The sequence below is a fragment of the Onychostruthus taczanowskii genome, unplaced genomic scaffold, assembly GCF_017590055.1.
Source record: "Onychostruthus taczanowskii isolate IOZ18803 unplaced genomic scaffold, ASM1759005v1 scaffold58, whole genome shotgun sequence".
Lineage (NCBI taxonomy): Eukaryota > Metazoa > Chordata > Aves > Passeriformes > Passeridae > Onychostruthus > Onychostruthus taczanowskii.
In genome coordinates, this window is record NW_024503457.1 from 4,194,865 (window position 1) to 4,211,333 (window position 16,469).

Consider the following 16,469-nt stretch of genomic DNA (forward strand, 5'->3'; position numbering starts at 1 on the left):
ACAGTGGATCTCCCTGAAAATACAATTCAGCTCCTTCCAAGCAGAACATAACTGCATTTTCAAACCCAGCTTCTTCAGTAAGGATTACTAAGTTGAGAACAGCTCTGCTAATCTTGTTTTAGTTTTGCCATCACAGCAACAAGAAGAGTATTAGTGCAGGTATCAGCCAGGCTTTAGTTATGAAACAGGGCTTGTTCTCAAGTCACTGTCTCTTGTTTTCCTGATGGGGTTAGAAATGGAGATCAAGATCTGTACCAATTTTTAAATCCTTGCTCCAAACTTTCAGACACACAAGGGCCTGATTAGCCTTCTATTCCACATACTCTCACTTCACACCCCTTTCTCATGTCTTTTTCAGTACATGCACATACCTTAATATGTCCTGAAAGAGGGAAGCCTGAGCTCAGCAGTCCTTTTTCCTTAGGAAGCACAGGGCTCTCTTACTACACAGCTTTTGTACAGCCTCTATCACCAACACATACACTGAACCATCTCTCCTCAGGACACTTTCCCTAGTATGCTTCCACAGCTCTCACCACAGAAGAGACACACACAAAAAACAAAGTCGACAGTGCAACCTATTTGAACCTTCAAGGAATACTCACTCTCACCAAAAACTGGCTTGTTATGAATGCTCATGGCATGGGAGCAAGGTATGTTTTCTTGGAATATCAAGAAAACAAAACTAAAAAAGATTCCTCTAGGTATTGTTTCACTCACTTACAGCTTTCCAGCCCTCCCCATTTCAAGGGATCTATTTTTTAATGTCTTCTAATGAAACTAATGTTTTGGCAGTGGATATTTTCAGGAGGAGACAGGGAAGGAGAAGAGAAACAAAAATTACTGCACAGATCAAGTGGAATGAAAACAAATAATGAAGAGAATCCTTACTTCAAACACAATAAACCCTCTAAAAAGGGTTCAAAAATTGTTCACATTTACGTATTTTACTAAATTCCAGAAGCATACTTGCAACTTTATTTCATAGCTTCATGTATCTACTTATACCATCACAATATTAATGGGGAGGAAGAGATTCCATAAAACAAATGTTAGTGTAAAAACATTTCTTCAGTTTCAGGCTGTGTTACAAAACCTCACGCTTGTTTTTCAATACTTAGGATTCGCTAAAGCAGTTTTGTTTTTGTGTTGGCACCAGTACTTCAGTGGATGAAGTGAAAGAGTCGCACGATGAATAATAATGAAACCTCTCAAACCAGAATGCTTTGTGTATGGATTTTTTTTAACTGCTTTTGTGATTAAAAGTAAGGACTATTAACATGCCACAGACAACTCCACATCCTCTGACTATTTTAAAAGGTTTAGAAATACTGAATTCATCCTGCTGCATGAACTGAACACCAGAGTTCACATCACCATGTGAGCAGGAAGCAAAATCAGCCTGTACAAAGGAGCACACTTGTTTGTTTCTACTACTAAGCATTTTCTACTACTTGGCTAATACTTTTTATGCTATGCTTTGCAGCATATGTAAGGGAGTGGGGTAGAAGAGAGAAGGTTTATTCAAAGCAGATACAGCAAGCCAAATAAAATCTGAATGCACTTCAGTCTCCTAACTAGACACAAAACTAGGAGACAACAGGCAAGTAAGACACGCTCTGTAAAAGCCAGAGTTGGTAAATGTCACAATAGCTTTCTGACACAATTTATTAAAAATTACTAATATTATATTTGAAGCACAAATTTGGCAGAGGACATGCAAGAGAAAGTATATGGCACAGGAGGCAACATGTAAATCCAAACATATCACTTATGCCTGCTGTTGAGAGTGCTGGCTGCAGTCTACCAGACACCCACTGAGCCTAAATGAATTTTTTCTCATGTCACTGTGCAGAGACAGTCAGATGAACAGCACTTTGTTACACCCATAACCAGCTCTACTACACAGAGAAGAAAATAAAGCAGTGTGCATTTTCTCAATCCTGTGCTCAGAAGAGACAGACAGACACATGAGCTATAGTTATCAACCACACTTGACAGTTGCTGGTTTGGCTCAAGGAGGCTTACAAGGATTACGATAAACTGAAGCAGCAGCCATTTGGCCCCTGGTCACCTCCCAAAATATTCTGTAAGATGACACACACAAACAGCAGAAGTCACATTACAGCTGCATTTACTTTTTTTTTTTTTTTAAATCACTCAAAGCAGCCTACATCACCAACAATTGTAACTCACATGGGTGGCTTGTCATATAGATAAATGCCCCCATTCATAAACCCTGCCTTGGGTCTCAAGGTTCACTTCATTCTCTTTCTTCCATTAAGTCCTGCTTCCCTTACTGGCACTCTTCCCAGCTATATTACTTCCCTGCACAGCCATGCAGTCCTTGGCTTCAATAATATCCCTGACCAGGCTGAAGCTGTACCCCTACCAATCCTTAAGCCCTTCCCTTAGAGGCTCAGGGTGTTCCAGAACTGAAGTTTATTGTCATTAGGAATTCAAGCCACAGTAAGGTGGCACATGCAGAAGACAGCAGACCCTGGGAACCTGCAGGAGTGAACATCCACCTCAAGGCCTCTCTGCTTAAGGCATCTGGGCTGGGGAAAGCTGTTATTTCAAGGAGGTGAGCTGGCAATGTAAGAATGTAGAAACAGCTAATGGAGCTAACTCAGATACAACAGCTAATTTTGGCAACATTCCAACTAAGGGAAACAACTTTGTGTTTAAAATTTGAGAAGTGGCCTGCATCCAAGATGTAATCAGAACATGAGAAGTTTAGCTACACAGCCATGAACTCCAAACACACTGGGAAAAAGGATTTAAGCAGACCTAGAATTAGAAAATAGAATTAAATATGGCAGTAGAATAACTTAATGAAAGTTCTGACAACTACTGGCTGAATTTGTTACCAAATCTAATTCTGAAACAAACACAGAGTAACCACTTATTAAAGAGAACATAGCCTTAACTGAATTTACAGCACATTGCAATATACAGTCACAAAGTCACAAGCACACTGCGGACTTGTAGTTCTCATTATTATGTTCACCAGAGACTAGCAAAAAAAAAAAAAAAAAAAAAAAACGTCCAGGGGTGGGAAAGTGGGGGAAGTGCCTATGGCTTCATTCGCTGTTTCATTCAGGCTTTGATCACTATGTTTAGCACGTGAAAAATTCCTCAGTGAAATAGTGGTGAACTAAATAATCACAGACTCAAGATGCTTGGCTCACCTCTCTAAAGCACACGCAGTCAGACATTTGATTCTTAGCGTACGACAGATTTTGCCTTTATTCATATCCTTGAAACAAATTTAGAGATGTCACATTCCTTCCATTCTTCACCTATGATTTGAGAAGCTGCCTTGATTTCCTGTTGCAGCTGACACTGCCCTTTAAGTGAATGGGCACATTTGATGCAAACTGCAAAGGCAAAGTCAGTCTTAACACCAACAATCCAAGAAAGTTCATCCTCAGGAAATATCTGTAGCCAGGAAACACTCCTGGATGGTGGAGCCTGAAGTAGGGAAAGCTACTCATGGGGGAAGATAAGTCGTTTATTGAGCAAAGGGAATTAATAGGCAAAATTCTGGTCAGGCTGTTTACTTGCAGCTCAGTACTAAAGAAAATTTGTAGAGCTCTGCATTTTAAAAAACAGTCATTCTAACATGTTCCTTAGGCCATAAAATACACGAGTCCCTTCACGTACATCTTTGCTAGGTTATATGGAATGGATCCAAATCTATTCAGTGTCTTTGTAGATGATGGTAATATAAATACTGAATGACAAATACAAAACAGAGAAGCATATTAAATCCTGGCTCTAACTGACCTCTCCCTCATATCTTATGACTTGCATGTGACCTTCTTAGAATTTAGTAAAAGCTGGTGCCAAGTTTACAAAAACAGTGCTGCTTGAAGAGTTCAAGATTCTCTCCCTGAGAACCTGGATTTCTTGGTCTGAACAATTCACATATTCATTATTCTTGCCCAAAGATCCCCAGAGAAGTGGGATGATTCTGAACTACCCATATAAACAGCACTTTCATGTTGCTCTGTGATTTTATAGGAAGGCCTGCCCCAGTGGTAACTAGCCCTTGACTTGTTTCAGTCAGACACTACTAAGTTTATTGCAGCTGCTCTCAAAATCTTCCAGCACAAGGCAGCAGTGCCCACCATCCAGTTTAACAGCAGCCAAGAGGCTGGATGGCAGCAATGATTTAAGTTCTATATTGTAATTTATGAGCCCGACCTGACTGCTGAACAGAAGATTCACCATGCTGGCTCCTCTCAGTTTTTGAGACAACACATTTAGATAAAGGGCATTAAGCTCATAGATAGTCTCTTCAGAGCACTGGTAAGGGCACTTGACTGGACAACAGGATGTGCTGGTTCAATTCTTTTGAGTTCTGAATGATGCACCCATTGTTGATTTAAAAGGTTACTGCTCTCAGCTGTCTTCTCATGCCTCTGCCACAGACTAATAAAAAAAGAAAATATGTTGCAGAAGATCAGGAAAAAGCTCAGGGAGGCAACTTCTTACACTGTCCCAGCATAAAACAGGAGAGGATGAGTCAGAGTCTGAAGGTTCTATAACAGATACTCAAAGCAAGCCAGAACTGGACATCCATCCAAGTCCCTCTGGGAAGGAGAGATAACTGCTTCCTTTTTTCCATCTGCCAGTTCTATTTAAGCTTTACACCAGGAGCAGGCCTAGCATGGAAAAATATACATTTATGCAATGCCTAGTAGAAGCCTAAAGAAGTTCAACTGAGAAAAAAGTTGGGGGGGGGGGGGGGGGGGGGGCAGGATAGTAATTCCCAACTACACAAGACATTGTATCAATTACAAGCCTTAAAGATGGACTTCTCCAGGATAAATCTATAAATCTGAACAAGAAGACATCATTCCAGAATCAGTAGAGCAAGGGTTGCGTACAAAAGACCTCCTAATTCAGATTTTCACACAAAGTATCTTGTTTTCTATAGACTACATAAAAAAAATTTTTGAGCTTATTGGAAGATGAGGGAATTATCAGCTTTAGTAAAAATACAAGAATGTGTGTTCTCAGAGGTGAGGGGTGGAATGTCATGGTTTGGCCCGGAAGTGAGGTTTTGGGAAGTTAAAGAAATCTCCGTTCCTGAGCCCCAGGCCCCAGGGGACTGAAATGGGGGGGACAGGTGTCCCAAGTGGTGAAAGGCGGCCACGTCTTGGAACTGGGTGAAAAGCATTCTTAAAAAGAACCCAAGGAGTAGTTTGGATCCATGGACAGTGGTGAGAGCACTGGACATGGAAGGAAGATGGTCACCATGGCGGTTTTCTGTTCGAGCAGCTGCCGTGTGTGACATGGAAGCACAGAAGTTCTACTGTGTTTCTGGGGGAAGCCGATGGCACAAGAGGGAGGCTTCTCTCTCCTGATGGACTGGGGGGGGGTGCTTGTGTGAAAGGAGGGTATTGGATTGAGTATTAATATGTTAGAGGGGATTTGAATGTTAGAGGACTGGGGGGAGGAGGAGGAGTGTTTTGAAAGTGTTCTATTGGGGATTGTTGTGTGTGTAGTTTTTTTTCCCTTCCCTTTTGTGTCTGTGTAGATTAATAAAGTGTTGTTTTTTCCTCCATTCCCAAGTTAGAGCCTGATTTGTTCTGTTCCCGGGTCACATCTCACAGCAACCATTTTGGGGGATACACCTTTCATGGGGGGGCACTGGCACTGTGCCAGAGTCAATCCATGACATTTAGTCAAGCATTGGCCCAGCTTCACATCCCTGTTCCCAAACATTGTGTATCACTGCAGCAACACCTCAGAAAAACGGACCAACGCAATTCATTATTAAGTTGGCAAGTGCTGGCCAAAGGAGCACCATACATGAGAGCAAGGAATTCTCTGCTGTGCAGAAATTCCATAGGGCACAGAAGCCTCACCTGCCCAATAACTCACTCAGTGGGTTAAATCCATCTGCAAACAAGCATTATTGAATGGATCAGCATGACTGGCTTCTCATCCCAGAATCCTACAAAAAACAATGGGCAACTGCAGTAGGGTCTGGTATCATTTCAAAAACATATTCTGGAAGTCTATGTATACATTTGTTCTGGAAGATGTAAACACAGTCATGAAAGATAAAGTAGCTGTTTGAGTGCGCCTCATGAAGTAAGAGCAATTCCTACCCACAGACTGGGAAGACATCCCAGGATTACCACTCATGTATTTGGGATTTTTATCTGCTCTTCTTTTATGGCCCAGAAAAGCAAAAAAAAGGGAAACACCTATAGGGCTAATGCAAAACTGAGTTGATATCAATGTCTAAGTGGATATTCAGAGACTGTAAAGCAGCAAGTTTTTCAGAAATAGTATTTGAGAACAGAAGCTCACATAGGGAGACGGCAGGCTCCCACTGATGATAGGAATTCACTAGGAGAAGAAAGAATGACGAAAGAGACCATCTTTAGTCAAGCCTTAGACCAAAGAAAATAGGTCCATAATGGGATTTTGAGAGGTCATCTGGTGCCACCACTGTTTCAAAGCTGGAAGATCCCTATTATTTAGTTGAAACTGATCATATAGAACCTATTAAAAGCCATCACCAATAAACACAAAAACCAACAAAATCTACTCTAGTGATTCAGAACCTTTAGCAGAGATTTTTCTTCACAGTTAATCTTAACCTCAACTTCCTTCCCCACTGCAATTTGAGTTCATTATTACTTGCAATATCCATACAGGACAGACAGACCAGTTCCCCCCCTCAAATTTTTGTTCTGGTATGGGGGAGTTGTTTGGGGTTTTTGTTTTGTGGGGGTTTTTTTGTTTTTGTTTTTTTTAATCTACATATTTATGTTTACTCTCATCCTTTTACTCTAGGCTAAACAATTCCAATCTTTCAATCTTTCTATAACACTGGTTATGTTTTCCAGACCTCTGATCATTGCTCAGTTCTCCCCTGAATTTGCCTCAATTAACAAAATGAACTTAGTCCTGTCAGGAACCTAGAAACCATCCAATTTTGCACAGCCTCATGTACCTCTCCATCTTTTTAAGACAATCTAAAGACAGATGGAACTTTTCCCACTGAAGGAATTATACTTGTTGTTTATTTTTATTACCAAGAGTTTATTTTTTCAATAGAAAAATGCCTAGATTAATTCAAGGAAGTGACATCAACTATTCTCACACATCCTCACTTCCTATCTTCCATTTCCCTGTGAAGCACTAACGATCATCCAGAAAAAAAATTTAAAAATCCCAAAAACAACAACAACAACAAAATGTTTATGACTCACAAAATCAGTTTTAAAAAAACAACTGGTTCAGGGATATTTGATTTAGGGATGCTGTATGTCAGCTATAGGGGTGAGGAAGAAGGCATACAGAGCAATTTTTGCTTTTTGTTTGTATACTACAAATAAAAGAGCATTAGCACCATCACTCAAAAACACCAAGGCTTAAAGATGACAAAAATTTGTGTGAAAAAATAATTAAAGAGACTTACGGGAATAAATCCCACTCACATTCCTGAATGTGTCAGGTACTTCTGAGTAGCTGGGAGTGAGGTCTAGAGATACTTCCTGAAGTACATTATTTGCAATAACAAGACAAATAGCAAATTCCTAACATATTACTCAAATTGGGAAAAGGGTGAGAGTTATCTCTTAAGTTAGAAGTTATGAACTTGATTGTTCCTCGCTGCATCTTTCCTCTCCACTCAAAAAAAAAGCTTTGCTTACCAGAATATACATGTATGCCCAGCCTAGTTCCTTTTATTTTTTTATGTCTAAGGATTTCCAGAAGAAAGCATTTTAACTTTTGCTACATGCTTCTCATTCTGTTTCATTCTACATTTGACCTCTGTAATCTCATAGGAAGTGTCCAAGATAATCAGACAGGCATCTTATGTTCAAACCTCTCCTTTCAGTTACAGCCTCGTGACAGGAAAAAAAATAAAATTCTTAACTCAACTCCCTAGGGCAGCCAGACCAGTGCAAAATTCTAAGCCTAGACAGATGCAATTTAGAAAAGGTTCACTAAACTCCATTTTGAGATTTTTAAAAGCTTAGGGAAGTACAAAACAAGTACTGCTGAAAGAAAGGAGCACTGGTGGCACATTGTTAGGGAAAAAATTAATATGGATTGCCTTGGTGAAGGCATTTTCCCTTAAATACAGGTAGGTACCATGACATTACTGTTTTTACCACTAGTGTTTTTAAAACTGGAGGAAGAACCCTATTCATCCTCTCTTCTTCCCTCAAAGTATCTTTGGAATATTAAACAAACCTAGTTAGCAGATAATGAGAAGAGTTAACAGAACATTTATATATGTGTGTGTTACCATAATGACTTCTCCACTATTTTGGTCCTGAAAACCTCCTCCTGGTCCAGGTTTACAGTACAGTAGCAATCCCTCATCTTGTTTGGCCCCGGATATGTAGGAAGATTTTTGGCTTCACCTAAAGACAAGAAAGAAAAACACCAGAAAGATTACATATTAAAATGTTATCCATAAATTAGTCATCTGTCAACTACTGCAGTATCAGCAACATGGCTAAAGAAAAGTATTGTATTCTCCTTCTCAAATGTGAAGTCACCATCAAACTTTGCAGCAGTTTCCTGTTTGCAATGCAGCAGGTCCTGATCAGGTTTGGAGCTCAGCTGAGAACTCAACTGTCTGCTGCACCCAATTTATTCACAATGTATTTGGATGCAGACTATGTTCTTCCATACAATGTTTAGGTTTTCAGCAATGCTCCTCTAAGATGCCAAGAACACCACACAACATAGCAATCAAGCTTTTCAATACAGCCCACTGATTTTATCCTAAAGTCATTACCAGAACACAGCAAATGAGCTGTGCAGATCACAGCTTCACCACTCACCACGGATGTGGAGATGGAGAACAGTCACTTCAGTTACAGCCAACAGCCTTAGATCACAAGCTGGACTTCAAAGCACTCTGATGGGATAATTAGCACTTGTGAAGCTGCCTAAGGCCCATGCAAGTCATGAATATTCTTCACAATAAACATTTGTTTCAAAACTACAGCAAGACGGACTATAAATTAACAACAACAAAAAGGACAGGACTGAGAAACTCAGGCTAACCAAGATACTAGCAAACCCAAGTGTATGAAACAAGAACAAAACCACAGTTTTGCCCTCTACATATTCAATAACAACCAAAGCCAAGCACTAAACTTCCTTGACTGACTAACTGATAAAAATTAAAACTCTCCAAAAGAAAACTGGACAATGCCCTTCATCATTTTCCTAAAGTGTGTATCACTATGTGGATGAGTTAATTATTTCAAAGACAAAATTCAGACCTAAATGTAAGTCTGCTCATGGTCTTATTTACTGTCAGCCTTCCAGTAGCTGGAGATTATTAGCACATAGCACGGGTACTAGGTCATTCTGTCCTGGTAAAAATATAAGGAGTAAGACTAAAATTGCACAGACCAAGGGAACACAGGCTCGTTTGCCAGTACAGAAGGAAACTCTAAATGATGGTAACAAATATAACTTTTTATCCAACCTCTGCAGCTCAGCTTAAGTGCACTTTCCTAGACACATTGTTTCCCAGTCTCTGGCTCCCAAATAGCTTCACACTAATAACAGAATCAACTTGTTTTTTTCAACCCTATTTTCAGTAAAGACATACTTGTTCCTTTTGGCAGATTTGTTCCACAGCAATCTGATGCATGTGCCTGTAAATACTGAAGATGCATAGCAAGGAAATGCTGAGCCAAACTGCACCTTCAGTTATTAAGGAAAGGCATAAAATGACACAGGACTCCACGTCTTCCTGCCTATGATCTCTTTCTGGCACACCGTTCACACACTTTTGCTAACTGACCCATGGCATGCCCTTGGAACCATCACACGACCACACTTCTCAAAAATGGCTTGTATAGGGTGACTGCATGGGCATATGTTTTCTAAAGCTAACCACGGAGCACATGTAGAGGCACTAAAAAGGGACTTGAAAGTTGCTTCAAACAGTAATGCCTCACTTCAGAGCTGTTCTAAATAAGTTTTTTCTCTCAGCTCAGCTGATACAACTTAATAGCATTCTTCCCAGTTCTTTAGGAGTTGTGAGACACTGGACTAAAAAAAAAAGCTGTCTCCACTGTAATTAGAAGGTGTGACTGGAACATCTGTTGGCATACTCAGTGTGGTGTTAAACTAAGCTGAAGTGTTAGCAATAGTTAACTGCAGCAGCCCTAGACAAAAATACACTGAGGATTATTGATGGCTTGCTCAGTCTGCACTGAAGTCTATCCTGCCACACTAAACCTCCAAGTTTTATTCTTGTTAGTCTGAGTTCAAGCAAGTTACATATCAAATACACACAGACTGAGGCCTCCAAGTCTGTCTTCTCTCCCCAGGCAAGCAAATTCCTGTTAATTTTTCTTCAATAAAGTCACATGAGACCAGCCTCTTTCCTGGATAACTGGGTACAGTTCCCCAAAGAGACAGTGTCAACAGGAAGCGTTTCAATAGCAGACTGATAAGGAAGTCTTCCTCCAGGGCTGGCACACTGTTCCCACGGTTCTTCCAAGAGAAAGACACAAAACTTTCAAGCTCAAAATCAAACCAAAACAGTAACACAGCTTCCCTTTTTCTTCACTCTTCCACTTCCTACTTCAAGATTAATGTATCACATGAAACCAAATTTCTGTTTTTCATCTTGACTATTTTTCATCTTGATTTCAATTTTTTTTTGATGTGCACAATATTCACTTAAGCACTTAAAGGTAATAGTTATGTCAAATACTTTGAGAACCACATTTTGAAAACTCAGTTCTTTTCTTTCTTAAAAGACTTGCAATAGGAAAGCCCAGAATACTGAAACCTAAATACAGTGTAAAGGAAGACAACATTTAGCATCACTGGAAAATGGCTGCCTGCATAGTCTGTACAGCAAATTAAAGGCCACCAGCATTACAGTGGCAGAAAGTGCACAGAGGGAATATAGAGAGAGGAGACATTTTACAGTAATTTCTTTCTTCAAAATGAAAAAGACCCTGAAAAACCACTGAGACTAGAACAAGGGATTAATTGACTAATCCAATATATTAATCATGCCACTGACTTGAGTAATGTACAAAAAAAAAAAAAAAAAAAAAAAACGTTTCTTCCCAACACCAGCAGCACACAATGGCTGTTTAGATTCCTCCAGCACTGAGCAGCCGAGAAAGAAAAATTTATCAAGCTTTCAAGCACAACTAAAGACTCAGCTCTCTAGCCAGACATTTTAGGTCAACAAACATGCTCTGTTAGAGCTTCAGTTGCTCTTTAGATTCCTCGAAGACAAAAAAGTTCCCTCTGTTGCACTGTTTCGCCATCTACAATGAAGCTGAACAATCTGACCAGTATTTTTTTGGATTTGCTACCAGCAAAATGGAAAAAAAGAAAACCCTTAATACATGCTACAGTCATGCACCATTTCCATTTTCTCAAAAAACAGAGTTGATGAGATCATTTATTCTGGGCAAGAATTTAATCACTTAACCTATCTGTGCAGAAGAGACACCTTCATCAACTGCCTTTTCAAAAGCCAACTCCCATTTTTTTCCTCCCTTCTTCATAAGTGTGAAGTACCTGTACACTGGAGAACATGGAGAGGGCTTGCAGATAAAAGGTCAATACACTCGCCTTTAAAACCTCCAGTTTTCCACTTCCACTAAGAAGAAATTGAATGTTTCTTAAGATGTCTAAGACCCTGACAATTTAGACTACACAAGCACTTTGTTTTGGAGCATAAGGCTTCCATTTGGAGCAGCAGAATAATCTGTTCAAGTTTGGAATAGCTTTTCCCCCTATCCCTGCACTTCCAATGTACATGGGTCCTAATTTAACTGTGTGCCGAACTCAATTTAGCACTAAGTACTTAAACCTAGCAAAGCTGATTTCAGCTGCAGAAAAGTTAACATTAGGTATTTTGGACAAGTCTTAAAAAAAGACTGTACAATTCTGAATGTCACTGGCTTGCTATCTTCTCCCCATTCTCCTCATAGAATTACTACAAGGTTGCTATAGTTCAAAAATAGACTACCACAGCAGCACAGACAGCTTAGCTTGAGCCAGGCACAGGGAATGTGACAAGCTGGAAGAAGATGAAGGAAAACCTCAAAACTGTATTTATCCTCCTTCTTCTTTCCAGTGTTGCATATTCCTGCCCTGCTAAAACACAAGGAATCAAATGAAAGCAAGTTAAAGGGGCTCTCCTACATATGGCAAGGAAGGTAACGGGGAGCATAACTGGTAAGAACTAAAAAAACTTTGAAAATGTTTCTATGAATAAATATATACATACATTTTTCTTAAGGTTTTCCCACCTGAATTTTTCGAAGCATCTGGTATTTTAAATTGGATTTGGATACTTGCCATTGTGTCATCTTCGTTTCTGATATATTTCCCCAGACACAACTTTCTGAAAAGCAAAGACTACATGACAGCCACATATTATATCTACCTTTTGCAACAAATTTCCTGCTCTTGTGTTGCCAAATATTGGGTCACCAGCAAACATCTGCCAATCTGAATGCATTAAGGAAGATTTTGTAATGCATTAACAAATTTAGCTTGCTGTTTTCTACCAGCAACATATTTGACCAGGACAGCATGAGAGAGCCATTTCTCAAACTGTTTCAGAAAACAAACAAGCAAACAGAAACCTACCTCCAAAAAATAAATCCAATAAAAACAGCTGAGCTTTCAATGCCAGATCATTTGACTTCAGGGAGAATGCTGAAAGACTTAAGTACAGAAACAAAATAGCTAAAATCTGAAAAGGGCATCGTATCCAAACCCACAACAATCCACTTTGTTTCTGCTATATTCAGGAAAACACTCTCCAAAGAAGCTTGCAGGGAAGCATTTCAAGAACAAAAACAGAGCAGCAATGTATGTCAAGAATGAAAAGCTTCTCCTGTTCTCATTTAAGCTCTCTATCTCAATAGAGATGCTGGAAATCTTGAAAAATTATCTCAAGCATTCCTTTCAAGTTTTCTTTCTTCTGAAAAAGCATTATTGTTTGAACATCCACAGATCAAGCAAAAACAGAAAATATGTACACACAGACTCTGATTATCACAATTTAGGCTTAAAAAGCTATTCATGCATGAAATTCAGCATATATGTAAAGCAAGTTTCTAATTAATAATTTTACTTGAAGCATAAATATAATACCATTCTGTGTTGATTAACACACACAGGAATACCTAGAATTTCATGCCTATGCATTAAAATTTAACTGAACAGAAACAGTTGCATTTATGTTGAATGCTGAGAAAGCAGTTCATTTTCTTGCACATAAAATATCATCTTTTTTGCAGATGGGATGGGGACTAGGGATATGACTGCAATACCTCAGGAAGAATATATTAAGAAAATAATCCCTTTTAGTATTGAAATGGTCACAGTTCAAAAATTTCCATCCACATTAGAAATCAATTTTGTTACTGAACAGTTAATGTGATAATTATATGATATTAATGTAATGTTTGAAAGCAGAATAGATGGCTACATTTGTATGTAATTCCTGTATATATATATACTGTGTGTACCTCTCAGAAAAGAGTCTGAATTAATTTTTATCAATACAAATAGAAAATAGCAATAAAATAAAATAAATTTTAAAAGTAAAGTTACAAAAACCAGTGTATCCAGCACGCAACTATGGAGCTATGTAAGTAGCTTAGTGCTCCTTTGTACTTCTGTAGTAAAATCAAAACAATAAACACTTTCTAAGCAATACATGCCAAGTGTCAAAAATGTTCTTTTCTCTCCACATCTGTGTATAATTCTCAAAGCCTAAAAATAAGAAAAACACAAAAATCATACATCTAAAAAGGAAATTGATACATTAAAACGAATTATTTCTTTTAAAACAGATGTGGCTAGTAATGCTACTTGTCCAACAAATCTCTCTTTGCCTTGACCACTGGCATTTATGTACACACACGTACACGCCACTTTCCTCTCACAGAGGGACACATTGCAATAGATTTCTAAACCAGGTCAAAGATAGCCATCTGTGAAGAGATTTTGATGATCTGGAAAATGAGATTTTTAGATGACCTGCTCTTAATCTAAAAGCCCTCTCCTGCCAGCCTCTTTCCACGTGAAATAGTCATCACGTTATCAGGGAAGGCATTACCCCAACCAAACACCACTGAAAACCAGGCATTAGCAACAGCCCCCGAGCAGCTCCATACCACAGTGCTGCTTCAGCAAGCAGCCACCAAGGAAAGCACACTACATTAATTACTAGTTTTTAGACAAGAGTATCACGTGGAAACCCTCCTGGCTTCGGGGAAGAGCATCAAACCCAAATCTTCTGGCATGAAACTGAAGACCAGCACCAGCTGATAGCTCTATTCACAGCCTGGTGACAGGAACATTTGGCACCTGTTAAAATCCCACCTGCACAAACCACTTCACCAGCACACCCAGTGCCATGGTACTACACTACCTCCTTTCCCCATCACATGACTAAACTTATCCTATACCAGTTATGAACCTTCCTACATATCCTTCTCTGATGTGGAGCCTGTTCTGGCCCAGCAAACAGGCCTTTCTGTCCACTGTAACAATGCTAAGCCTAACCAGCCACAGCCTGCCTGCATGGTGAACAGACTCAGACCTATCACTCAGAATGGCAAGTCGCCAAATTCCCTTTTTCCTACACACATGTGATCAGACATTCCAGTTCTCCTTTTACAGCCCTGAAAGTCCAAAAAACTGTCCACATATCTTGCTTTATTTTGCTGGGTGTAACAGAAGCAGCTGAGGATATTTTCACTGGAGAGCAATGAGAAGCTGCAGGCTGACAGTCTTACTTTTCTTGTAAGAAGAATGAACAGAGAGAAGGCTCAAAAGATCTTGTCATGATCTTAAGTGCTTAAGTGCTTACAGCACCAGGGCTGTTAATCAAATCCCAGGGCTGAGAGGAAAGATGCCTATGAAACAAGTTTCATGAGAGCTGCTTGCAAAATTAAGATTTTAGTTTGTACAAGAGGAGAAGCACAATTCTCCTCAACTCTTTAATAACTGGATGCATGCTACTTGCCAATATTGTGGTCAACAGCAGGCATCAGGTTTCTCTAAAGATCCCCTTAGAACAGTAACTTAATCCCACAAAATAAAAAATACACAGTCCAGCTGCTTTTTAACAAGACTGAAGCTATTCTGTGTAAAAGGATACTCTGAAGGTATCCTACTATTTTAAAGTAGAATACTTTAGGAAAAAGGTGCTCTCAAGGAGTTCACATTTAAATTCAGTTTTCCTGTGGCATTCTGGGGGAAGCATTAGTTGCTTTGAAGTGATTTTTTTTTCATATTTCTGCAGAAAAATAGATTAATTAGCTAGACTGTCTTTATCTGTGTTGACACAAAGTTCCACATACATTCTTTTTCAATCCAGCCTGTGTTTTGAAGATGGTACTTTGCATCAAGACATCTCATGCAACTCCCAGCTGCATTTGACAGAGACTTGTGAGGTTTTTCCTACAGTTTCAGAACTGCAGGGACTGGCTACAGCACTTCTGTAGCCTCGGAATTGTGACCTTGGTTTAGACTGTGCCTTGTGCAGTTCTCGGTAGGTTTTCTGGTTTTGGTCTGACATGGGGTGTTTGTGAGAGGGAGTTGCTTGGTTTGGTGGTAGTTATTTTTTAAAAACGAAAATCAGCTTCCTAAAGTTAAGAAAGACATTCTCTCAGCAAAGTTTAAGTCACTGAACATCTGTTGTGGGAGGCCATGAGGGAGAGATTCAGGCTGCAGGAGGGGCAGAGTAGCCGAGAGGAAGTAACTTTAAACAGACTATTCCATCATGGAGCTGCACTGAGCAAACAGCGAGCAACTTTTGCTATTTTTAGAAAAACAGTATGACACAGGAAATACAAGCAAGTGATGTACAACATCTCACAACGAAATCCAACAATAAGCATTCCCTTTTGAGAGCCTCTGTACTTTAGCATACTTTAAGATTGTTGCTCTGCAGTAAGGAACCTAGTCATTGCTAAGGAACGAAAGTACTGTTCTCAATAACACCAGCATAAGCAAAAAGATGTGTCTGTGGAAATAAATATTTTTAGTTTCATTTATATTATTCACAGACAAAACCTAAAGTCACATCACAAAAAAATAGAAAAAAGGACTTTTTACCGATGTACATCCCATTTTTTAAAATTGTAAATCAAAAAGCAACAGCTGTGTGGAAAAAAAACAAGAAAACACAAGCAATGAGAATGGAGCGATGCCCTCCCAATTTTTTTAAATTGTAAATCAAAAAGCAACAACTGTGTGGAAAAAACCAAGAAAACACAAGCAATGAGAATGGAGCGATGCCCTCCCTCTTCCAGAACACTAATCACTTCTATCTCAACAAGCGACACCAAAAATTTTGAGAGTAAAGTAACACGGAAAGTACAAATCTACCAAAGGCGGTGTTTTGCTTATATTAAAAGCTGCTAATCAAAAGGAATAATTGCTGAACAGACAAAGCTTTAGTGTCC

At 39.3% G+C, this 16,469-nt stretch overlaps 1 protein-coding gene across 2 annotated transcripts in view; it reads right to left on the reverse strand.

Moving 5' to 3' along the window:
• The window catches only part of RASA3 (RAS p21 protein activator 3), a 130,087-nt gene that overhangs the window by 84,439 nt on the left and 29,179 nt on the right, over positions 1-16,469 (reverse strand). For both annotated transcript variants that reach the window (XM_041418144.1, XM_041418143.1), the window contains exon 2: positions 8,285-8,402. In XM_041418144.1, the coding sequence (XP_041274078.1) occupies positions 8,285-8,402 (118 nt within the window). The remainder of the gene's footprint in view (positions 1-8,284; positions 8,403-16,469) is intronic.